The sequence below is a fragment of the Eumetopias jubatus genome, unplaced genomic scaffold (genome assembly GCF_037043125.1).
Source record: "Eumetopias jubatus isolate StellerSeaLion01/CBP00866 unplaced genomic scaffold, mEumJub1_p1.0 scaffold_3, whole genome shotgun sequence".
Taxonomy (NCBI): Eukaryota; Metazoa; Chordata; class Mammalia; order Carnivora; family Otariidae; genus Eumetopias; species Eumetopias jubatus.
The window spans coordinates 166,192,856-166,219,907 of NW_028274809.1; the positions used below are offsets into that span (position 1 = coordinate 166,192,856).

The window sequence follows — 27,052 nt, forward strand, 5'->3', positions numbered from 1 at the left end:
TATTTTCTCCTGGTCACTAATCTCTGCTCTGGGGAGAGACACTATCTCTTCCAAAGCTGTCTGCAATATAAGGAAGAAGGGCAGCCAGTGCCTCTACCTAGAAGATGTGTAGAAACATGAAGGACTCATGGAGAATTATCTCCTGACTAGAGCCCACTATTGATGGGCATTTAGATTGTGTCTAATATTTTGCTCATACTATTATTATTCCTGCAGGGCGCCTGGGTGGCTTAGTCAGTTAAGTGTCTGACTCTTGATTTCCCGGCTCAGGTCACGATCTCAGGGTCGTGCTATCAAGTCCTGTGTCGGGCTCTGTGCTAGGCGTGGAGCCTGCTTAAGATTCTTTCCCTCTCCCTCTCTCTAAAAAAGCAAACAAACCCAAAAAACGTTGCTGCAGTGAATTATCTTTAATACATCATTTCTTGTAAGTGGGAATATATTGTATATTTGTACAGTATGTTTCAAGAGCTGGAATTGTTGGCTGTGTACATTTTTTTCTTTTTTTAAAGTTGTTATTTAAATTCCAGTTAACATACACTGTAATATTAGTTTCAGGTTTACTATTTAGTAATTCAACATTTATACAAAACCTGGGGCTCTTCACAGGTACAGTCCTTAATCCCCATCACCTTTTTAACCCCCTTCCCCTCTGGTAGCCATCAGTTTGTTCTCTGTAATTAAGAGTCTGTTTCTTGGTTTGCCCCCCCTCTCTTTTTTTCCCCCTATGATCGTTTGTTTTGTTTTTTAAATTCCACATACGAATGAAATCATACGGTATTTGTCTTTTACTTACTTGCTTAGCATAATACTCTCTAGCTTCATCCACGTCATTGCGAATGGCAACATTTTTATGGCTGAGTAATATTTCACTGTATATATACACCACATCTTTATCCATTCATTGATTGATGGACATGGGCTATTTCCATAATTTGGCTATTGTAGATAATGCTGCTATAAACATTGAGGTGCATGTATCCCTTTTGAATTAGTATTGTATTCTTTTCATAAATACCTAGTAGTGCAGTTACTGGGTTGTGGGGTAGTTTTATTTTTAACATTTTGAGGAGCCTTCCTCCATACTGTTTTCCAGAGTGTCTGCACCAGTTTCCATTCCCACAAACATTGCAAGAGGGTTCCTTGCTAGCACCTGTTGTATCTTGTGTTGTTGATTTTAGCCATTCTTACAGGTGTGAGGTGATATTTTATTGTAGTTTTCATTTGCATTTCCCTGATGATGAGTGATGTTGGGCATCTTTTCATGTGTCAGTTGGCCCTTTGGATGTCTTTGAAGAACTGTCTATTCATGTCCTCTGCCCATTTTTAAATTGCATTATTCAGTTTTGGGGTGATGAGTTTTATAAGTTCTTTATATGTTTTGGATACTAACCCTTTATCAGATATGTCATTTGCAAATATCTTTTCCTGTTCCATAGGTTACCTTTTAGTTTTTTGATTGTTTGCTTCACTGTGCAGAAGCTTTTATTTTGATGAAATCCCAGTAATTTATTTTTGCTTTTGTTTCCCTTGCCTCAGGAGACACATAGTAAAAAGTTGCTACGGTTGATGTTAAGGAGGTTACTTCCTGTGTTAGCATTTTAATGGTTTCCTGTCTCACATTTAGGTCTTTAATCCATTTTGAATTTATTTTTGTGTATGGTGTAAGAAAGTAATCCAATTTCATTCTTTTGCATGTTGCTGTCCAGTTTTCCCAATACCATTTGTTAAAGAGACTGTCTTTTTCTCACTGGATATTCTTTCCTACTTTGTCAAAGATTAAGTGACCATACAGTTGTGGGTTGTACATTTTTATTTTTGATAAATATTTCCAAATTGCCAGCCATAGAGATCATACCCACTTAGATTCCACCACTGATTATGAAAATTCCTCTTTACTGTTCAGTGCAAATGTGTCAGTCACATCTTTCTTGATATATTTTCATTAATCTAATGTTTACTTTTTATCTTTTTTTGTGTTTTCTTTTAAAGTTACTCTTTTCAAGGGTGCCCATGAAAAATTAATACTTGCTAATGTTTTTGAATACTTACTGTGTGCCAGACACTGTACTCATTTTATCATTTGTCTATACAACAAATTGAGAATATCTGATCTTATTTAAATTATCTTTATACTTAAATAATAAAGTTGTAATTAGTTTTTTAGTGAGCTGTTCTAATGTTATGTGTTTTACAGATTCAGGAGGAAGAGTGCCAACAAAGAGATGACTTTAGTGATGCAGACCAGCTCAGAGTGGGTAATGATGGGATTTTCATGCTGGCATTTTTCAGTAAGTGTTTTTTCATTTCCAAATTGTTTTTTTGCATATATTAGCTGTGTGTGTATTTAAAGTAGCATTGTAAAGAAAGGCAGATATTGTTAATGGGTGACTACTTTGTTTAAAATGTAAATTGTTCTGATATTGAGCTATGTGATCATATGATGCAATAAAAATCCTAGTATTTAGTATACTTATAACAGTGTATTACAGTCATTATGCTAGATGCTGACTATATAGAATTATATAAATATATTTAAACTATGTTTTTGCATGAGAAATGTTGCGTGTCCATGCAGTGATGTAGGAGCATGCAGAATGAAACTATAAATTCTGCTTTTGGAGCAAAGGACTTCCATTTGAGTGTCTTTAAGCAGGAACAAGAGTTGGAAAAGGAAATATTCTAGGCATCTGGAACAATGTGATTCGATACACGAAAGAATGCAAATATGTCTTGTTTGGGGGGAATGGTAAGGAATTAGAAGACCAAAAACCTAAGTATGATTTTTTTAACATGTTGCAGAATTCTTAAATACCTGAATTTATAAAGTGGACTTTATACTTTGAGGGAAGACTGTGTTATAGTCTATTATTTCAGTTCTAACACGGGGATTGGCAGAGAGTATACTCAATACATAATATTATGACACTTCAATTGTTTAATTGCTAAAATTAAGTTTTTGAAATCCAATATTCATATAAGTATATTTATTAGACTAGATATGGTAAATTTCTGCCCTCAACCTGGTTAAATGATCAAGCTCTCATAGAATGCTGATTTAATTCATTTTAAGTATAAAATTTATTTTGATAAAACTAAGAAATAGTTTTCTTATTTAAAGTATCATGTTCAACTTTAAAAATAGAAAATACAGAAAATACATACCTTGAGCTGAGTTACTTTTGAGTCTGGGAAATCACTAATCCTCCATTTTGAAATGGTTTCTTGCTTCTTTTCCTTCTTTCATTTCATCTGCTGAAGAATAGAAGTAGATAACCACTCAGAAGTGGGTCGGTGAGTGGGAAAGCAGTTACATTTTTCTCTTCAAATTTAGTAAATTATGTTCTGCTTGGCAACCAGCTAATGTATATGCAATATTTAAATCTTGTGTCGTTAGTTAAAATTTGTAGTTAGATATGATGGTAGGTACCATGGAAGGGAAAAGAACACTTGACTACAAATAACTACTGTTTTGTACTATTAGTCTAGTCAATGTTAGTTTTTTCCTTAGTTTTAGTTCAACGGGTAACCCTTTATTATTCATAACAGACTTCCCACATACTTTGTTTATAAAAAGAGTAGTGTCAATATTAATTCCTTTAATGGTTATGTATTTTAAAAATCTTAATTAGAAAAGGAAATTTAGGTTTATTGTACTATATGTATTATAAATACCTGTCTCTTGGTATAAAAATGTGATTTGATACCATCTATATCACTCAGCTTAGTGATTATTTCTCCATTTCTGTATTTCACTTAATCCTGTCTTCTTTTTAGCCCCCCCCTTTTTTAGATTTGGAAACATTTTGATGATAAAACACTGTTGCAAATGTTTGGTAACCTACACACTTAGTTGCCTTTATTTTTGACCTGTGGTGTATTAATACGAAGATATATATTTCATGTATTTAGTGTAAATTACCTGCTTTTACTACATTTTTACTAAATGATATCTTTATAACTTATTTTTTTTATGTTCCCTATTCTACAAATATTGCACCAATATTATAAGAGTAAAATTATAAATTATTTTTGGACTTCATTTCCTGATATATTTTTTTCTGGTAGGTTGTAGGCCAGTGTTTGAGTGTATTTGCTTTGATAAGCATAGATTTATTTGTAATCACTACCATCTAGTGGCTGTTCTTCAAATTGCAGCTTGCTATGTTTTTCATGCTTCATCTAGTAGCTGTTATTTAGATTCTATTCTTTTTTCTATTTCTGTGGTTCAGAAATAGATTTTCTTTTTAAAATGTTACTAAGTTTTTAAAATTTAATTTCAGTATAGTTAATATATGGTGTTATATTAGTTTGCGGTGTACAATATAGTGTAGTGACTCAGCAGTTCTCTACATTGCTCAGTGCTCATCATGATAAGTGTACTCTTAATCCCCTTCACCTATTTCACCTCCCCCCTGCCCCCCACATCCCCTCTGGTAACCATCAGTTTGTTCTCTATAGTCTGTTTCTTGGTGTATCTCTCTCTCCGCACCCCCCCTTTTTTTACTTGTTTGTTTTATTTCTTAAATTCCACGGTGTATTTGTCTTTCTTGTACTTAATTCACCTAGCATTATACTCTCTAGCTCCGTCCATGTTGTTGCAGATGGCAAGATAACATTCTTTTTTATGACTGAATAATATTACTTTGTGTGTGTGTTTGTGTGTGTACATCTTTAGCCATTCATCTATCGAAGGACACTAGGGGCTGTTTCATAATTTGGCTATTGTAAATAATGCTGCAGTAAACATAGGGGTGCATATATCCTTTTGAACTAGTGTTTTCTTATTTTTCGGGTAAATACCCAGTAGTGTGATTACTGGGTCATAGGATAGTTCTATTTTTAACTTTCTGAGGAGCCTCCATACTGTTTTCCACACTGACTGCACCGGTTTGCATTCCCACCAACAGTGCATGAGGGTTCCTTTTTCTCCACATCCTTACCAACACCTCTTGTCAGAAACAGATTTTCTTTAACGTGGTTTATAACTTAAACATTTCAGGTATAATAAGTTGTGTGAATAAAACTACAGTGAATATCAATAAGAATATTTCAAATTAGAACTTTATGATGGTTTAATTCTTCACTTCTCTCTTACAGCATCCACATTTCCATCTCTTACCACATGTAATCCTAAACAAGTTTACACATAAATTTGGTAAAATAATTGCATGTTCGTGTTCAGAAAATATAAAGAAAGATATGTATCCTTGATAATTTTTGCTTCTCATAATCCCTTGAAGTGTCAGAGCAGAATGCCTCATACGTACTTGTATCTGATCTTATTTTTAAGAGTTTTTAAAAGAGTGGAATGGAAGTCAGTTATTTGTTAGTTAAAAGCTAGAAACTAAGATTTAGTCCACTGGATAATTGATAGTCTGCGGAAATGACCTTGGACTATAATGCTTAAAAACGTAATAGACTCTGTTTAAGAAATTTTGTACCATGTGTGAATCTTCAGAATTGAAGAATATTCATGCTATAGTAAAAATTAATCACCTGTATTATTCCCATTTTACTTTATTTTTATTTTTTTAAAGATGTATGGATTTATTTGAGAGAGAGCATAAGTGGGGGGGCAGAGGCAGAGGGAGAGGGACAGAGAAGAATCTCAAGCAGATTCCCCACTGAGCACAGAGCTCGACGTGGGGCTCGATCCCACAATCCCTAAGATCATGACCTGAGCCAAAATCACAAGTTGGACGTTTAACTGAGCTCACAGGAGCCCCCATTATTCCCATTTTAGACTTGAGGGAAACACATTTAAAGACATATTAAATTGTAATTTTAAAAGGAATTAGAATACTGTTTTGAAATGTGAATTCTGAATTGTAAGAAATTGCCAAACTGTGTTACCAAAGTGGCTGTACCACTGTGCATTCCCACCAGCGGTGAGTTTCTTTTGCTCTGATCCTCACTAGTATGTGGTACTGACAATTTTTAAAATTATAGCTGTTCTAATAGATGTGTGGTAGTATCTCATTGTGGTTCAATTTGCATTTCCCCAAGGATTGATGATATTGAGCATCTGTATTCACTAATAAGCAGTTTTGAGCACCTACCATGGACAAGTCATAAAAGTTAAAATTCTTAAAGAGATTGTCTGGGCATCACACATACTGAAAAACAATACATTGATGACTTGTTCTGTCCAGATAGAGCTGGGTTTATAATTATATAGCTTTTAGGTGATGTTGTAGATGGTAAGTGAATCCAGAAAAGGAACACTTAAGAATTGTAACTACAGGGCACCTGGGTGGCTCAGTTTAGCTTCTGCCTTTGGCTCAGCTCATGATCCCAAGGTCCTAGGATTAAGCCCTGCATCAGGCTCCCTGCTCAGCAGGGAGTCTACTTCTTCCTCTCCCTCCTTCCTCCCCCACCCCCCCACCGCTTGTGCATGCAGTCTCTCTCTCTCTCAAATAAAAATCTTAAAAAAAAAAATTGTAACTATACCTTAAGAAAGTCATGTAGTATTTGTGAAGCATTAAACTTGTTTACAAGAAAAAATTTGTTTTGGTCATCTCATTGCTTATAATTTAGCTGAAATGTCTTAAAACTAATAAATTGTTAGCATCATGTCTTTCTTAATGGCTAATTGATTAAATGAGGAGAATTGTTTGAGGATAAGAGAGAAATTTACCTGTATGCAATTCAGAATTAAGTTTAGTGAAATTGGTTCCTTGTCTAGGAACTTGATGTCTTTGAAACCTAGTGCATTTATATGTATTAAGAATTTTTCTGTGATTGAAGAAATAAGTGCTCATTGTTAGGATCATATGTATATTCATTTATGATTTTCTTTTGTTTATTTTCAAAACAAGTATCAGATTTTTAAAAATTTAAAACTTTTTAAACTTTACATCTTTAAATTTAAAACTTAGGAAAAATTTGCAAAAATAATACAGTTGTCATGTAACTTTCATCTGGTTTTCTCAAGTATTAACATTTTATGTAACATCAGTGCAATGATCAATATTAAGAAATTAACATTATGAAATAGTACTAACTAGTTTACAGACCTTATTCAAATTTTACCAGTTGTACCATTGGTGTTCTTTTTTTCTTTTTTTTAAAAAAATTTTATTCGTTTGACAGAGACACAGCAAGAGAGGGAACACAAGCAGGGGGAGTGGGAGAGGGAGAAACAGGCTTCCCGCAGAGCAGGGAGCCTGTTGTGGGGCTGATCCCAGGACCTCGGAATCATGACCTGAGCCGAAGGCAAGACACTTAATGACTGAGCCACCCAGGCACCCCCCATTGGTGTCCTTTTTATAGTCCGGGATTATATATTGTATTTCATTGCCATTTTGCTTTAGTCTGTTCTTAATTGAAGAACAGTTTTTTAGTCTTTTTTTCTTATGACTTTGATTCTTTTGAAGAATATGGACCAGTTGTTATGTAGAATGTCTCTCAATTTGGATTTACCTGATATTTCCTCATGATTAGATTCAGGTTATGCATTTCTTTCTTCTCCTTCTCCTCCTTCTCCTCCTTCTCCTCCTTCTCCTCCTTCTCCTCCTTCTCCTCCTCCTCCTCCTCCTCCTCCTCCCCCTCCTCCCCCTCCTCCTCCCCCTCCTCCCCCTCCTCCTCCCCCTCCTCCCCCCCTCCTCCCCCTCCTCCTCCCCCTCCTCCCCCTCCTCCTCCCCCTCCTCCCCCTCCTCCTCCCCCTCCTCCCCCTCCTCCTCCCCCTCCTCCCCCTCCTCCCCCTCCTCCCCCCCTCCTCCTCCTCCCCCTCCTCCCCCTCCTCCCCCTCCTCCCCCTCCTCCCCCTCCTCCTCCTCCTCCTCCTCCTCCTCCCCCTCCTCCCCCTCCTCCCCCTCCTCCTCCCCCTCCTCCTCCCCCTCCTCCCCCTCCTCCCCCTCCTCCTCCTCCTCCTCCCTCTCCTCCTCCCTTCCTCCCCCTCCCTTCCTTCTTCCTTCCTTCTTCCTTCCTTCTTCTTCTTCTATACCATAGAAATGATGTGCCCTTCTCAGTGCATCATATCAGGAGGTAGTGATCTATAGTTATGTCTTATTGCTGGTGATGCCAACTCTCATCAGGTTAAGATGGTGTCTGCCAGCTTTCTTCACTATAAAGTTTCCCCTTTGTTATTAATAAGTATCTTGCGGCTTTTGGAAATTTAAAAGTAAAGTCTTATTAGTTAAAGGATAAACTGTGGTGTACAATACTGCTTTCTAGGTTATCTTGCTCCCCTCTTTTTGTAGGTTGGTGGTATAATAAAACGGTTACTGGAGAGGTGAAAGACCTGGATGCTCCTGTCTTACTATACCTCTTGCTTTGCGAGTTTATGTGGCATTTCACTGTTCTAAGTCTCCATTTGTCCTTCTGTAAATGGAACTAATTCTGACCTTGCCCTTCTTAAAAGACTAATGCGAGGATCAATTAAATTAAAATATGTGAAATGTCATAAATTATAAAGTGCTGTTAGGTGAAGGTAGTAGTAATGTTCTCCTTCCCCATCCTTACCTGAGCATTCACCTTTTACGTGATTTAAAGTGGTAGCCTTCTTTCAAATGTCATTAACCTGTCTGACTCACTTTCTTATAAAGAAGCACTGGAAGGTGAATGTGGAAAGTGTAACTGGAGCAACAGTAAGCATTCTTTTTGCCAACTTTTCTGAGTTAATTGCTCTGCTTCCTGCTGCTTGCTACCCCAAATCTTACTTTTTCTAAGGAATATAGGCTATATAAGACTTTTGCTTCTTTGGATTCCATGTTGGGCCTTACTGTGTGGGGAATAGGTGCCCTACACCTTTTAAGCTTCCTAATTTGTCTTAGGTTTTCAGGGAAACATGGCATGAATGAAGTAGAGCTAAGAGAAAAGTGTTCTTGTCTTTTTTTCTAGAGGCATGTATATGTTTGCCTGCCTCTACTATATGTTGTTCCTAATTTTATGGATTTTATACACTTAAGGTTTAGCATACATTTATTAAATTCTCTTTTGCCGACTCAGGCATGTCATAGAGGATTTAGAATTGAATGCTTCTGCCCTTTCTGTATTTTAAGGACCTGTTCAGCTTTATTTGCTACCTTATGGGCCAAGGGGCCTAAAAAGTGTATCTATGCTTGAGTCGTCACCAACTTCACTGTTTTCCCAGTGTTTAACCCAGTTACAGAAGGATAAAGTTATGCATTAGTCTCTTAGAGCTGCCATGACAAATGCCATCAACTGGATGGTTTAAATAGTGGAAATTTATTTTCTCACAGTTCTGGAGACTGTCTAGAAGTCCAAGATCAAAGTGCTGGAAAATTAGGGTTTGGGTGAGGATTCTCTTCCTGGCTTGTGGACAGCTGTCTTGCCATTTCCTCCCATGGTCTCTTTCCTACATGTGGGTGGAGAGAGAGCTCTTTGGTGTCTCTTCTCTTCCTATAAGGACACCAATCCTAGTGGATAAGGGCTCTACCTTTATAACCTTAATTATCTTCTTAAAGGCCCTGTCTCTAAATACAGTCACACTGGTTAGAGCTTCAGTCTGAATTTTGAGGAGACACAGTTCAGTCCATAACACATTATATTACATGAGCACAGCTTCTAGGAATCCATACTGCTGGCAGAGAGCAAAAAGAAAACACAATGACTCAGTAGGTACTTTTTTGTTATTTTGTATCTTATTTCTGATGTGAGTACAATTATATGTATAGTAGATATTGGTAAATCTGTTTTAAGGAAAACAGTGTTTGAATTAATTTTCTCCAAAACTAAACATACACACACTCAAAGGTAAAAATGCACTTTTGGAATATTTTGCTGTTTTGTATTTTCTCCATCAGTGCTTCCTGTGTTTTAACAGCACGACATGCTTACGAAATGATGGAATGTTTATAGCACGCAGGATCCGGGAATAAGGTGCTCAGGGCTGGTGGCCGTCTGTGCTCTGCCCAGATCTCACCTGCCTGCTGAGGAGGAAGAGAGGAGCTCGCTCAGCCTGTCACTAGCATATATATGGGACACTGGTTTGGGAGTCTCTGCTGCGGTTCATTAATGCACATTATGTATTTTAAAGAGATATCAACTTATTTTTTGATCAGCTGTTGCATGTTTTTCTCCACAGATAACACAGATATTAACCAATTAGATGTAGAGCAGCTGTATCTAATAGTGTATTATTCTCTGACCATGGAACTAATTCTCTCTCCACTGTCCAATATGATAGCTACAAGCTAAATGTGACCACTGAACGCTTGAAATGTGGCTAGTGTGACTGAGGGACTAAATTTGAAATTTCATTTACTTGAAATTTAAATAGCAACCTTTGTAGAGTTAGGGTGGGTTCCTGGAGCAAGTAGACAAAGCAGTGTGGCTCGTGGCATTAGATAGCACAGATCTAGAAGATAGCCGAATACTGATCAGTATCTAGGTTTATAAAAAAGAAAATGTGGAGTGTGAGCAAGTTTTATTTCCAGTAGTGTCTCCTGAATTTTTTCTTTTTTGCAGAAAAGATACAAGCTACTCTAAAAATATCATTTTGTATGGGTAGTAATAATGGTTAACATTTCTTAGCAGTCACCATGTGCCAGGTTCTATACTGTGCTAAGCTAAGCTCTTTAAATTCATGATCTTGCTTAATCCCCTTATCAGACTTGTGAAATAGGTCCCGCCGATCAGAGAATTGTGGCTCGTGGAAGTCAGCAGTGAGTCTAGTGAGTGATATATGTCACACTGTGGCTCAAACACGTCTCTTATTTCAAAATTCATTCTCCTGACTGTTGTACCATATAACATAGCTTGCCATAAATGACCAAGAAAACTGTGCCCAGAAGGCATTAGGAAGGAAGAAATTATAGGAGTAGGGGAATTGCTTTGAAGAAATAGGTATTTCATTTAAACTTATCTTAAAATGTTTCCTCTTTGTCTTCAGAATTCTGAAAAATCAGCATTTCTCTAGGTAATTTACTTTGTTTCCCTGAGGGTAGGTTAGAGATACTGAAGGTAAGAGGATGGGCACTGAACAGGACCAGAGTTCTGCTCAAATTGATCTTCGGTTTTATTATCGTTACTGTTCTTATTTTGATAATGTTAATATCTTGGACACAGGGCACTCTGATTATATCTCAAGGACCTATGTTAAAATGGTTTCTGCTACAAGTAACAGAAAACCCTTACTCGGCTCTTTTAAATAGAATATTATCTCACAAACCAGAAAATCCATAGGCAAGCAGATAGACAAGCAGACCTCAGCCACAGCAAGTGTCAGTTCTGAGGCTCTGCTTTTCTTTGATTTTCTTCACTCCCTAGCCCTTGTGGAGTTACACTTTAATCCTCGGGCTGATAGTAGAATCCAGGCAGAAGTTCCAGATGTTATATCCAAACTAGTCATCCACTGGATAAGGAGTTTTTTTGTTTTTGTTTTTGTTTTTTAAAAAAACATTGTAGAAATTCTCAAACTAGGCAAGAGTATAAATAACCTCTGTGTATTTATCACTCAGTTTCAACAATGAACAACCTAGAGCCACTGTTATTTAACCTATATTCCATCCTCTATCTCCTTGATGTGTTTTTAAGAACCAAAGAATGCTGTTCAGAAGTCCTATTTAAAAAAAAAAATGGCAGGGAGTTTTGGCCTCCTGTGATTTTTCCCAGACCACTCAGGACCCACCTTTTCGGGTTAAGTATGGGGTCCATACTTATGGATGCTCTGTAGGTGGGTGGGATCCTGAAAAGGGGGAAAAGCAGGTTTCAGTAGGTAGGACGAAGAGGCAATGAACACTACCTTCTCTGGAAGTATTTTATAATTTATTTGGCTCATCTTTAATATTGCTTTTAAAAAAATGCAGTTTGGTTGGCTGATTGCTTAGGTTAGAATTCTTGGGTGGGATCACATGGGAGTTACCTTGTGACTTGGTTTTTTAGGTGGTTTAAAAATGTAGTTTCACCTGTTGGTGGTAAGTTTCAAGGAATTGATTCCTATTGATCAAATTGACAAGAAACCAAGCTTACCTGTTTGTTAATGTATAGTTAATAACTAATATATTTGCAAAAGGTATAGTCTATAAACAAGACTTAATTGGTACAGTCAAGAGAAAGGGAATTGTTATTTCCATGGTGCAATGAAGTATTGTTAATATTATGTCTGTTAATTTGTTTCCAAAGTGTGGTCTTTAAAAGGACTATTTTTCTTGCTTTTAGTGGCATTTATTTTCAACTGGCTTGGATTTTGTTTATCCTTCTGTATCACCAATACCATAGCTGGAAGGTATGGTGCCATCTGTGGATTTGGACTTTCATTGATCAAATGGATTCTTATTGTTAGGGTGAGTGTTTTAATAGACTCTATCGCTTTTATTTCATTAAAATATATGAAATTTCTTGTGTGGTTCATAAATGTTCATTTTACATATATGAATCAATTATTTTGAGACTTATTCTTAACCCTTTTAGACTTGTTATTGTAGTGATCTCTGTGGTGTGAACATTTTGTAACTTTATTACATGAGAGCTTGTTACTACATGGAAAGAGCTTTGAAGTCAAAAATTTGAGTTTGAATCTTATTCATATTTATATCAGTGTTTTAACTTTACGTTTTTAAATTGTTGTGAGCATTTCTTCATAATAAGCTGGTAGTCCTGCCTTTCAGGATTTCTCTGAGGACTAGAGGTAATACAATTCAAGCACTTGTCCAGTTGCTGCACAAATGCATGTGCTCAGTAAACCAGGCTGCGACTGTTGTGATACAGCGCAGGCATGCCTACCATCCGTTAAAACAGAACATTTTCTGTTGGTTAGTAGAATTCTCAAGGACTTAATTATCCTCTCACTCTTTCTTTTAGTAACATTAAGAGCTCAAAAGTTAACTAAGGCCTCTGAGGTGGCTACCAGAACTCACCTTTTTTCCCCTTATGTTCCTTCTCCACCTTTCTTATTTCCCTGTTGTTTCTGGAATTTACCCTCTGTCTACTTCTTATCACTTACAACATGGTGTGTAGGGAGATAATCCTAAGTCCTTTTCTTTTTCCATCTCAGCAGCTTGTCCCAAAATAATTTTCTGTAACCATTCCATCAGCAGTAGTATTGTTAGCATATTCTTCCCCCAGCTCTTTACCTTTGCCTATTGAAGGCCCCTTTTGGCTCCTTTTTACAAAGCTTTGTCCCTAGTTTCTTTAGGATAAGTCCTAGGAGAATGATCAAGAGTGGTTTTGGGGCACCTGGGTGGCTCAGTAGGTTAAGCATCCATCTTTTGATCTCAGCTCAGGTCTTGATCCTCAGGATCATGAGTTCAAGCCCTGCATAGGGCTCCACATTGGGCCCCACACCACAGAGATCACTACACGACACTATCACTTAAAAAAAAAAAAGTGGTTTTATTGATTGTTTTAGTAAGTTTTCTTAAAAGTAACCCACATATTTAAGTGCTACTATACAATTGATAAAATGCATAATTTCTACAAATCATTTATTTAAACATTGATTTCTAATTGAATGAGTCAGATCCTCAAATATTCTGTAGAATCACATACTAAAATGTCAGCTTTTCTTAAGTGCTTCAGACACTTCAGTTATGCACCTACATTATCACATTGATTTAAGAAATTAAAACTGTGGACCTAATGTGTTTCTTCATTATTTTTAAACTTACTGCTTCCCAGAGTATCAGTAATCTTATCAGACCTTATCTCTGTTCAGACCAGATATAGATTTTGGTTATTAATCAGTTGATTCTTGGGTAGTACCTAAGACTTGCCGCCTTCTCAGATGATCAAAATCTGAGCCAATGTAAGAACAGCCCCCTGGCAGATTCTTTTTCTAATTTCATTTTTAAAAATGTGAAGTGGGGGCACTTGGGTGACTCAGTCGGTTAAGTGTCTGCCTTCGGCTTAGGTCATGATCCCAGAGTCCTGGGATCGAGTCCCATGTCAGGTTTCCTGCTCACCGGGGAGTCTGCTTCTCTCTCTCTCTCTCTCTTTCTCTCTCTCCCCCTCCCTCTACCCTTCCACCCCTGCTTGTTCTCTCTCTCAAATAAATAAAATCTTTAAAAAATAAATAAATAAAAATGTGAAGTGAATTCCCACTATAATCATAAATCTGTTAAGGTGTTAGGGAGCATACAAAGATAAAGCACGATCCCTGGCCTTGCAGAAGTTATTACTAGAAAAACCTCAACAGAGTTGACACTAGATGTGTCCAGTGGTTATTATTATGTTAGTAATAGAATTAATTACTATTATTCAAATGGATTTCTTAGTCACAGAACACAGAAAATGATTTGAGGATTGTTTTCTCAACTCTTCTAAACTTAGTAAGTTTGTGTATTCTAGATTCATTAAAAAAAAAAGTCCGGTCCATTATATGCAACCTGTGCTGTTAAGGGTATTAGGGCCTAATTCTCTTATAATACCCCTAGTTGAGAGGGGTTTGTTTATCTAGTAATTAACTCCATCTGATGTGATAAGATGGGGAACTTAAATTCAAATACTGGGGATTGCATCAAGTTTGATCACCAGAACTGTTTCGTTTCCCTTTAAAATACCACTACTGAGGGGCACTGGCCGGCTCAGTCAGAAGAGCATGTGACTCTCAATCTTGGGGTTGTGAGTTCAAGCCTCACGTGGGGTGTAGAGATTACTTAAAAAAAAAATAAACTTTTAAAAAAAACCACATAAAATGGGCCTTTAAAAAAAAATAAAATACTGCTACTGGGTTAAGGTTAATATTATGCCTTTAGTGTGTATTGAGAATTGATATGAGAAAAAGATTTTTAAAAATCTTTTGTATCAAATAATAATAGCTGCATTTCATTGAGTACTTATACTGTATTGCAAACATAATTCATTACAAACATCAAATTCTTGACTCCTGCTTGTATCAGTGATGCTCATGATAATCCAGACATTTTATTGATGATAAAAGCTAAGAATAAAAAAAGTCAAATAACTTGCTCAATATCCCACAGTTTGTTGGATTACAATCTAGGTTGGTCTCACTTCCATGCCTCTTCTCCTAATTCTGTCCTGCCTCTGTGACACTGTACTTGGACTTTTATTATAATGCTCTAAGCAATAAATGCCCTGTGAAGTGCTGAGAGAAAGGTTTTCTCCTAAAAGCCTGTTGTTTTATTTTATTAGACAATAAGTAATTTATAAATCATACTGTAGCTTTTCTTTTTGTTTCTGAGTTTCCATTTACTTAGATTTAAGTTAAATATCTTTAGCTGATTCTGGTATTATTTCTAAGGCTTTTGATGTTTTTATTTATTTAAAAATGAATATGTTTTTTTAAAAACTAACAACTCTTTTTGAAAGTAGACAGGATATAAACAATAAACTACTGGTGTTATATTAATAAAACAAAATTAGATAAATTCTTAGTGTCAGTTAATTTATTTTCCAAAATTTGGTTTTTGCATCCTGTGATTGGCCAGTTGACATGATTGATTTACTCATTAAACCCCCAACTTGGCTCAGCCCTCTGACTATTGGTATTTTAAAACATTTTTACTCACTCAGTAATGAACCCAAAAACTCATTAGTTTATCCTTTTTACATAGTGAGTCTTTCTTTGACTTCACGGTGAAAGTGATTATATTTTTTCATTTGGGAGTAAATAAAGACTAGCTTTGGCAAATATTTTTGGTGAAGAATGATGTTCTTACTTTTCTGGTTGCCTCTTGCCAGGTAATATTATTTATTTAAGTATATTCTACAATATATTTAAAAATTAGAAAGTTAAAAATGTGTTGCTTTGGTTCTTTATTTCTTTTCATTCTTAAAGACTCTAAAACCTATATGAAAATCTTTTATTTCTAATTATTAATCACTTGATTAAAAAGTGTAGTGCAGTCCTACTTTACCAGCTATATTTCCCCAGTTGTTTAGTTCTCCCTTGTACATATTTTAAAGATGTAGTGTGTGGGATCTGCATCTATAATGATACTTTAAAAATTTTAAACTTTGAAATTTCTAAAACCCTCAGCCGAAAATTTAGATTATGGTTCATTTATTAATTGTAAATACTTCCTGTAGAAATACTTAAAAAGTTTTAAAAAACAAATTTAGATAATCATTATTAGTACATATGCTTCCTCAATAGTGACATTATTTACAATTTATAAGTACTTTGTTTATTACTAAACCTATAGGATTTTTATTTTGTTTTTTGTTTTTTTTAAAGATTTTTATTTATTTATTTGACAGAGAGACACAGCGAGAGAGGGAACACAAGCAGGGGCAGTGGGAGAGGAAGAAGCAGGCTTCCCGCTGAGCAGGGAGCCCGATGTGGGGCTTGAACCCAGGACCCTGGGATCATGACCTGAGCTGAAGGCAGACGCTTAATGACTGAGCTACCCAGGCGCCCCTAAACCTTTTAAACTTTTGTGGAAATTACCAATGAATAGTTGGAAATAATTACCAAAATAAAGTTGGAGATACTTTTAATTTCAGATTTGAGGGCAAATCTCCATTTGACAAAATCATTTTTAGTTAGATTTGGTTTGGAGGCCAGTGAATGGAAACAGAGTAAATAAAACAAAGTAAATTTTAGTAGTTTTAGACTAGGTTATATTAAACACTTTCAAAATATAACTTTGGAAAATTGTTTAGGTGCTAAAGGATAATAGGGAAGAATTATCTGAAATAACTGAAAAAAATTAGATTGACTTAAAAAAAATTTTTTTTAAATAATAAATCATGACATCCAGAGATTAAGCAAGGAAAAGATACCTGTGTTCAGTATCACCGGACTCTGCCTTCCATCTGCCTATTCATACACTCATTTCACAGGGGATATAAAACTCTCAACCATGGTCACTAATAGGAACTGTTGAAATGCCACTTCAAGGTTCATTTAGCTGTTCTTAGCTTACTATTGGGAACTGAATACTGGAGCATCTAGTTTGAAAATAAAAAGACTCTAATGAGTTGGGGGTCTTTATGTGCCTAGTATTCTTGGCAGTGATTAACAGTAGGGGGTGTACAGAAGGTCAAAAGCTCTTCTTTTTAGAGGTCAGCTGAACATCCCCATCTGATAAGATTAAACTAATGTGGCTTTTGGTGTTAATATCTAAAGCAGCGGGTTGCTGTAGTGTGTTTGGGATGGTAGTTGTGGCTTTGAGAGATTATGAAAAAAGAACTGACATGTGAACTCTTTAATGAGAAAGTTGGATTCAGATGTATAGAATTTACCTTTCTTACAATTTTGAAACTGATTTTTGTTTTTAAAATACTTTGTGTAAGTTTGTTAGCTATTGTATACAAGATTTTAAAGAGTTTGTTTCCTCAAATAATTATGTATGTCATTAAGTATTTATTTTTCTCTTTGTGTTGTTTTAAGTGCAAGAGATGATTTGAGGTAAATTGTTCTGAAACTAAGGCTAATCTATGATTTTCAAATTTAGGTACATAAATAGGGTTAATATATTTATGTTCACTCCATAGTTTTCTGATTATTTTACTGGATATTTCAATGGACAGTACTGGCTTTGGTGGATATTTCTAGTACTTGGTAAGTTTGTTTCTAATGCATTTCAGTTTTTAATTTGCATTTAGTTTAACTTTGATATTTCCCCAAATTGTAAGATGTAAATACATTGTGTTGAAACTTATGTGGAAATAATTTTTCTACTGTAAAATTCTCATATCCAAATACTTAATATCATCTCAGCTATTTGGATAATTATACATTGCACTCGAGATTTCTGATTGAAAATCCAGAGCCTGTCAAGTTAAAAAATCAGTGGTTGGATGATAATTGAATATCGCAAAACTTGAAAATCCTAAAATGATTAAAAAAATTGTCTTTAGCATTTATTTTGGAAAATATACATGCATAATTTCTTTTAATGATCCTAGGATATGTTGAGAGTAGGATAGTTGGATGTTCTATGCATTTTCTTATTTTTGGAACATTGAAACATTCTTTATACTTTTGAAATGTACCCTGCATTAATCATTAATCAACCAGGCATAAGAAGGCTTCATGCCCAACGATCACAGTACTTCTGTTGAGTTTTCTTTTTACAAGGCATGTCTTTTTGTTAATATTGATGAATTTTATGGATTTCCAATTTTTGTTCCCTGGTGATTGTCACTCTAGATGTATGGTAAATTAATCTCAAAATCACATAATGCCTTTAATCCACATTTCAGATTTATTTACTGACATGAAGAATATCCTCTCTACTTAGGTTTAAAAGCCCACATTTCTGTAGTAACATAATTGTACCAGAAAATAATAGCATTTCAGTAGGTGGCAGTGTTCTCATTGAGTTTTTGTTCAGTCCTGGTATTGGATCTTTAGGATCTTTAGGGAAACAAATTCTTAGTGGTCAGTTAAGGTCACTAAAGATCTTGTATTCTTTCTCTTAACAATTATAGTGAAATTATTCTAGTGTTGTGATTTTGGTTAGGGAGCCAGATCTTACAAGGGTTTAGGCAGTTATTTGTATTGTTGTGTTCTGACTGCCTGAATTCTGTGCTCGTTATTGAATTTCTTAGTTAAAAGTGAAAAAATATATGAAGTCTTTTAGGTATTTAAGCATATTAAATGAGTGTATTTGCTTCTAAATATATTATTAAGGATTGGATGTTAGGAAGACAGTTATAGGGCCCAGTGAAATGCAGAGGACCATCCCCCATTTTCACATCAGAACCACAATCTAGCATTTAGGGAATTGTGAAAACTTAATCCATAATAAAAATGTTGCTCTCACATATACTCAGAAGAATGTTGAGTACATTGTAGAACACTGAGAGACAATAGCTGCTGAATGATTGGTTTCTAGATATGAACTGGTTTATTTTAGAAAATGCCTGAGCAGGACAAAATAGTCTTAGAAACTGTAGTTTTCTTAGACAAAAGTAGGGATTTCATAAATAATTTTGGTTTACATTTTTCAGTAATACTTCTACATTTGGATCACAATACCATTATCTTTGAACAGCATCTGGAAGGACGTGAGGGTGGAATTCAGAGTGGGAGTCACAAATGGAAGGAGTTAGGATATAGGAAGCAGATGGGCTCAGATTTAGCTGAAATTTATACCACTTGCTTTAGTCATTATTTGTATATCTTCCTATCTTTTCTCTTTATTATAACCATGCTTTTTTTTAGTGCTTTGGTTACTGTCTTGGAGTCGGAGTACAAATTTAGTTTGGGACTTTGCATTTTTAAATCGACAGACTCCTCCTCTCGATGAGGAAAGTTACATGCGTGTATATCTTCTGTTTTTCTGTTTTTGTTTTGTCCCCCGCCCATTACCTAGTTAAACATTTACTGAAGTTAATAAATGTTTCCCTTAGAATTCTATGTTTGATAAGTATATCAAAGAATTTACTAATAATGCTAATGCTTTTTATATTTAGCTAATATTTTTCATCTGAAACTTTGAAGCATTTCACAGGCATTGTTTTATTAATTACTAAAGGATTCCTGTTATGTAAATGGTTGTTATTTAAAAATCCTGTTAAAGAGAATACTGATAGATACAAGATCTATCCCAAATCATTTAATAAATCACTAGAGTGGTTGCTTCCCAATTCTTTCCTGAGTCTTCTTATCTAAATTTGTACTATAAATTAGTCTTTTGTTAATACTTGAAAATAAGAACTAATAATTAAAATTATTTACATAACATATATCTTCAAATACAGATTTCACAGATGACAGGCACTTGATATTGTTAGAGAGGCTTATTGGTTTTATCCTACGATTGTTAGAAAATTACTTGAATATATTCTTTCTTGAATACTTTCTATTAGTAAATATGTCTTAGTTTGCTTAGTAGTTGTATTAATTGGAAAGTTTCCTATAAAAATGGGATTTCTCTGAGTTGAATCAGCTTAAATGCATTAGGTAACTTTGTTATTAAAAGAAATCATGGAATAAATATATTTTTGTGTAATTCTGGGTTTTCATGGCTGGCTTTGCTTTAATTTAGATACATCTGGACTTAACAAATTGAAAGAATTTGGGGAGGCAGTAAACTTCTTTATATTTTTTCATGATGGTTATTATCGTTATAGTGTAAAATATATTATGGAATGAGTAGAATTTTACAGATTAAATTCCTTAAGCCAAGAGGATCTTGTTTATAATTGTCTGTTTTAAATTGATGCCCTCTCCATATAAGAACATAATGGCTCTGTATTACTTTAACCGTTTCAGGCCTGCTTCTTTTCTTCAGAGGATTTGTTAATTATCTAAAAGTCAGAAACATGTCTGAAAGTATGGCAGCTGCTCATAGAACAAGATATTTCTTCTTATTATAGAGGTAAGAAATATCAATAGAGAACTCTGTTTCCTTCATGTATTCTTATTCACCAGATGACTATTATGTGTACTTATGTTGTTTACTTAGACTTAGCATATTTAATATATTGTTATACTGTTAACAGTCAACTAATTAAGATTCAGTACATTGTGAACTTTTTAAGATTTTTAAAAATTGAATTTCATAAATTTTAATTTTTTAAATATATTATGAATAAAAAAACTTTAAGTCAGACTTTTTAAACTTCTTTTTAAAAGATTAACCACAGGATGTAAGTAACCATTAGCACACAGTTTAAAGGCTTGAAAAACAAAATACGACAAAGCACTTACACAGAAGGGATGGGCATTTTGTATAAAACAATGTGAAATCCACAGACATGTGGTAAACAAAACAAAACAAAACAAAAAACAAATTTGTGGTTGAAAAGAAATTTTCCATGCAGTGATCTTAACAAACTAGATCAAAGAATAAAAGTTATGTGAAGAAAATGGGAGCTCTCATAGTTTCCTTAATGTCTGTCAGTTTGTATCAACAATGAAGGCTTCAACTTGAATAAATGGGAATAAAGAAATGAGCAGAGGTTGTCTTACTAGTTATCCAGTGAGTTTCTGGAGGTTGCATGCGGCTAGCTAGTAGTTTCTTCACATGAGGAGACCTCATATCTCTATTTTCTATAATAGACTTTTTGTTATTTAAAAACAGTTAACATACAATGTTATATTAGTTTCATATGTACAACATAGTGATTTGACATTTGTATATTTTGTGAAATGCTCACCACAATAAGTCTAGTTACCATCTGTCACCAAATTAATACAAATACAATATTATTGACTATATTCCCTGTGCTGTAATTTACGCCCCCATGGCTTACTTGTTTTGTAACTAGAAATTTGTACCTCTCAATCCCCTTCACCCATTTTGCTCCCCCGTCCTGAAACTCCTTCCCCTTTGATAGCCACCACTCAGTTTTTAGTATCTATGAGTATAGGTGGTGTTTTATGTTGTTATTGGTTTTTTTTCGTTGCACTTGTGAGGGAAATCATGCAATATTTGTCTTTCTCTGACTTATTTCACTTAGCATAATACCCTCAAGGTCCATCCATGTTGTCACAAATGGCAAGATTTTTTTTTTGTGGCTCAGTAGTGTTCCATCATGTATATATGGAACACACACATACACACCCTACATCTTTATCCATTCATCTGTTGATGGGCACTTAAGTTGTTTTCCATATGTTGACTATTGTAGATAATGCTGCAGTTAATAGGGGTGCATATATCTTTTTGAATTAGTGTTTTCATTTTCTTCAGATAGATAGCTACAAGTGGAATTGCTGGATCATAGGGTAGTTCTATTTTTAATTTTTTGAGGAACCTCCATACTGTTTTCCAGAGTGGTTGGCTCAATTTACTTTCCCAGCAATAGTTCACAAGGTTTCCCTTTTCTTCCTGTCCTCGCTAACACTTGTTTCTTATCTTTTTACTTACAGCCATTCTGGCAGGTGTGAGGTGATAATCTGCTTGTGTTTTTCATATGCATTTCCCTCATGTTTAGGAATGTTGAACATCTTTTCATGTGCTTGATGGCCCTCTGTATGTCTTTGGAAAACTGTCTGTTCAGATCCTCTCTTCATTTTTTGATTGCATTGTTTGGTTTTTTAGTTATTGAGTTGTATGCGTTCTTTAACTATTTTGGATATTAACTCTTTACTGGATATATGACTTAAAAATATCTCCTCCCTCTATACTGTTTTTGAAGCAAGTGCCATATACTTCATGTCTATAAATGATTTGAACTTTTAAAGTATTTGAACTGCATAGGCAAAGGGTCTGCTAAAACACTTAACTTCTAGATCTCTACAAGTACAAAATGTTTCAAAGTTACTATATTCTTTTTATAAATAAATTGTATGGTTTGGGATTTGATTGCTTAAGCTTTATAACTAGGAGTTTTTTGTAATCTAATATAATTTACTTATTTCTACTGAAGAGTACAGTGAATAGTTGTATTTCTGGAAAATATTAAAGTATCCTTTTAAATGTTCTTTTAGCTCTAGAAGGTGTCACATTTTCTCTTTAACCACTAAAATGTCTTTGCGAGCAGTAACAGAGTGTATCAGTATGTAAGATAAAATGCAAAGTAATTTTACTAATTTGAATGATATTCTGAGTATTCGGTGTAATTATCTTGTTTGCATTTTCAAGAGCCTAAAATTTAATGTGTAAATATTTTCTAGATGGTTTCCTATAGAAGCTTAAACTTCGGAATATATTCTGATAATAGGCTATTTTATATTATCTTTACCAAAAGAACATTATATATTTGATGTAATACTGCTATAAAATGGGTTTTTATTGTATTATCATGTAGACAGCTGCAACTTAATATACTTTAAGACTCTTTCTTTGTCCCTAGACTGCATCGACCAGACATTCTTTTCTTATATCAATGTGAAATTTCCAGATCATCTGTAAACCTACAACTTTAATAGAAGACTACTAAAAGCAGAAGACAAATTAGTGAAGAAAAGATAGATCTTCAAAATTGAATAGCAGGATGGTTTATGCTTAAAAGCCATTTCTGTTCATTCTCTTAAATATTTATATTTCATTTGTTTTGCACATTTGCATACGTGCCCATGTAAAAGATTTGCGTATACTTGAAAGAAACCATAAAGTTGTAGCAGTAAAGTCCAGTCATATTTGGTTAATCAGTGTTTGTTATAATTGAAAGAGGTGAGTGAGAAACAGTCTTCCAGCATGTAAATGCCATTGACTTCCGACCTGACATTTAGTATAATAAAAATGAAATTATTCAAATGCTTTAGTTTCTGGCTCCTAGATTCATCTAGTAACTCTACACATGAGACATCCTTTGTTATATATAGTTTTTGAAACCTGCAGTGCTGATTATAGAAGAACTTTGTCAGATATTTGAACATGATATTTACATTATTATTTAGCAAACTCTGTAAATAACCATGCATAAATTACTTTCTGCATTGTTTTCTTAGAAACTGTGTCTGGATATCTTTTCAATTAATTTAAAATTAAGTGAACTTAATATATAGAGAAAATTTGGGTGTTAAAGATAGTTTGTTTTAGGACAGATTTTAAGAAGATATGGGTATTCCACGTGTCCCTTATAAAAACATCTTTTCATTGTTTTCTTTTTAAGGGACATGCCAGGTTTAGGGATTCTGTCGAGAAGCTTGGTTTTTAGCATTGCCATCTTAGAGAGTCTTGTAGGAAGAGATTGTATTAGACATTATATTTATTTCATTTAAGACACTTTTGAAAATTAATTTTCTGAATAAGATTCTCATTTGCATTTGTCTTTTAAGAAGCCAATAAAAGTATCTTTCACTTATCATTGTAATAATTTTTTCTTTAGATGTTTAGTTTGTTAAATGAAACAAATCAAAACTTGTACTAATAGCTTCTTGCTTTATGATTGTAGGATTAACCTATAAAAATCATATCTTGAATTCAGATATGCAAAATAATCTGTTTTTAAGTTACAGAAATGTGTCTGTGGAATATGGGGGTGGTGTGTGTGTGTGTGTGTGTGTGTGTGTGTGTGTGTGTGTGTGTGTTGCAAGAGTATGTGTGTCTGTGACCATTATTAAAACTGGAATCTACATTCATAAGCTACTACATTTTGCAAATCATTTTATGTCTCATCTGTTTTTTTTTCAGTTATATTTTTGTTTTTGAATGCCAGAATTAAAAATGGGAATTATATCATCTTTTAAACTTAAAAGTAATTTAATACAGCTATAGAGTACATATAAAATTGGTTGCTTGTTTATTATTAGACACTGACTACTACTAAAAGATACATCTAAAACTATTCAGGGACATTTTTCCATTTCTGAAAAAATAAATTATACTTTATAACTTCTTTTGTATTTCTCTGTATTTTCTGATTTATTTCATTGTCTTTGATAAATAAAACATGCAGTTTTGTTTTGCTAATTGAGCGTCCTATTTTTTGTTTTCTCTCATTCATTTTTTTTCCCTACATAGAATTTTTATTGTTGATTGAAGTCCCTGTGTTATACCCCTTGAAGTCAAACTAGCATGGGGTAAAGAAAACAAAATATTTAACTTAGTTGCCTGATTTGGAATTTAAAATTAAGTTAGAATGTATTTATGAGAAATGGAATCTCATGCTAGATCTCTTCTTTATCGCATATTAAGTTTCTATCGACCTGTACTTTGTTTTTTGTGATAATTTTTAAATTAAGCTATTGTACATGGTAATTGTAGATTACTAGATGAGCTATCACATCACTTTATTAAAATGTAACATTTTAGTTTTTGTGATATTTATCCTTGGTTTCTGAATATGGATGTGTCACTTTTGATCCAACATCAAAACCTTCATTTTTTGTTTTGGTCCCCCCCACCTTCAAATCTATAAGGTTCAAGTGTACATGTTAACTGATCCCCTATAATTGGTACAATTCAGTGGTAGCCGTAAATCTCATCATCCAATTGGGCATAGAATATTATTTTTAAAACCTTAACATTCTCTTCCAGATCTGTCAAATTCTGCATACTTCCCTTCATTTCCTGTGAGCTTGGATAGAACAGTTGCTGTTGTGTTTTGGGGATGCTTAACTGCCTTTGCACTCTGTCTTAAAGTTTGAAAATCAGAATCTTTGTTAGGGTGTCTAAATAATTGAATGAATGTGAACGGGGCTTGGAAATTAATGCAAATATTAAATTATTTCTATTTGAATAAGCTAGTTAGGGCTAGGATATTATGTATTCATGAAATCAACTGAATGTAAGGTAAAAATACATTTTTCTGTATAGTGTGTTCAGGATTGAAATTAGGAATTTAAAATTGAAAGACAAATCTTATTATACTCAGTTAAAATAAAAATCTCTCTTTAAGAGAAAAAATACTAATCTCTATCTAGCCTTTTATTTTGAGTCTGTGAGGTATATCTCCCATATCAACCTGTTAAGACAGTAATCACTAATACTTCCAGCAGAACCGTCCACAACAGGAAAAGTGAAATCCAAAAAGTGCAACTAGAGAAAAAAATCAGGGTTTCTTAATTTAACATTTTTCTTTTCAACTGGTTTGTAGTCCCCCAAAGCACAAAAGTAACGAGAGTGCATCTGATGCTGTATTTAACTGGAGTGACATATGTCCTGAGTTTGCTCAGAAACAGCCCTATTTCTGTTTTCTCAGCATAAATAGTGCCTCCTCTCTCAAAAGTGTCCTAATTTGGAGAATAAATTACATGATCATCCTATATATAACTGTACTTTTTACTGAGAAGTGACTGCCTAAATCCACTGCCCTTGGAGAGAAGGACCTGGAGTATTAGGTCAGCAGCTAATTTTTGTCGTGGCCTTTCCTAGCCAACCCATTTGTCTGACCTATAGAAGATGCACGGGATCTTTTTTTTTTTTTAATAGAAGTTGTATTGGAATGATTCCAGCTTATGGTAAATAGTAAACAATGAGCTTTTATATTTTAAAACTGCTGTTAAATGTTAATTTTAATTGTTTATTCTTCAAATAGTCATATGAAATGTTAGCGTATTATTTTTTAAAATCTCATTCTTGATAAAGTTAAACTGTTAGATGATAATGTGCCAATTATTATAGGAATGTCCTTGCCCATATATAAAACATGCTGACATATGTTTTGCTTATTAATAAAGTTCTATAAGATGTGGAAATGTGAACCTGTGCATCCTTTTGAAAATCAGTGTAAGATTCACAACATATCGCCATCTTAGCCTCACAAAATGTTTATATGGTATACCTTATTTGAGATGAGAACAGCTGGCATGGAATTAGGTTGGAGTGTGGAACAGTATTAAACTTGTCACAGGAGATGATTGCAGTTTAATTTTAATACATGCCAAAAAATCAGCTTTATGGAATTTATGTTCATTGCTACTTTATAGAATATCAGTGGTAACCATAGGTCAGACCTCCCTGTGGGCTTATATTTTCATTCGGGACATAAGACCTAGAATGCAAAAAACTTCCTTCAAATTATTTAGAAGAAAATCAAAAAGCTCATTCCATACTTGATAAAAATTTTTAAAAGTGTTTGTTTTGAACTCAACATGCTTGGTGGTTTTAACTTTTCTTTCTTGGTGTTTTCAGCTTAGCTTTCATTCTTTTTGTTTTAAGAGATTGAGCTTTTAAAAGCTACTTGGTTTTCATGAAAACCATTAAAAAAATCCAGTAGCTATATAGAGTTTACTTTTTAAAAAAATATTTATTTATTTATTTGAGAGAGACTGGAGGGAGGTGCAGAGGGAGAGAGCATCTCAAGCAGACTCCATGCTGAGCGCAGAGCCCAATGCCAGGCTCAATCTCATGACCCTGAGATCATGACCTGAGCTGAAACCAAGAGTCAGACGCTCAATCAACTGAGCCACCCAGGCTCCCCTAGAGTATTACTTTTTTAGCAGTTGAGATTATGGAAAGCCAAAATCATACACTTTTGGTTTCCAGAAATTGAGAGGTAGCTTCTCTCTCTCTCAAACTTGCAAGAAGCGTCACCTTATTACTTTCCCACTCCTTTCGTGTTTGTTTTACTTAGATCAACAATTTACCTTCAGTAACACAAAAAGGGATATTGGTGGCTGGCCTTACAGCATAATATCTTCTTTTAGCTTTACCAGAAGCATAGCAAAATCACGTAAAACAAAAGTTTTACCAAAGTTCAGAAGAAATTTGGAGGAGCCTCTGCGCTCAGATTATGAAAAGTAGCAGATAACCTTGTTGGAAAGTATGAGCTCTTTGGAGATTCAAGAACAGTACTTGTACCTAAATCCCTAGTGTGGAAATATATTTATCATTCCTTTA

General features: G+C 34.4%; 1 protein-coding gene across 1 annotated transcript in view; it reads left to right on the forward strand.

Moving 5' to 3' along the window:
- The window catches only part of NDFIP2 (Nedd4 family interacting protein 2), a 67,351-nt gene extending 43,778 nt beyond the window's left edge, over positions 1-23,573 (forward strand). The window contains exons 4-8 of the mRNA XM_028106078.2: positions 2,195-2,288; positions 12,123-12,247; positions 17,364-17,430; positions 20,092-20,197; positions 22,620-23,573. Coding sequence (XP_027961879.1) covers positions 2,195-2,288; positions 12,123-12,247; positions 17,364-17,430; positions 20,092-20,195 — 390 coding nt within the window. The 3' untranslated portion in view covers positions 20,196-20,197; positions 22,620-23,573. The remainder of the gene's footprint in view (positions 1-2,194; positions 2,289-12,122; positions 12,248-17,363; positions 17,431-20,091; positions 20,198-22,619) is intronic.
- The last annotated feature ends 3,479 nt before the right edge of the window (positions 23,574-27,052 follow it).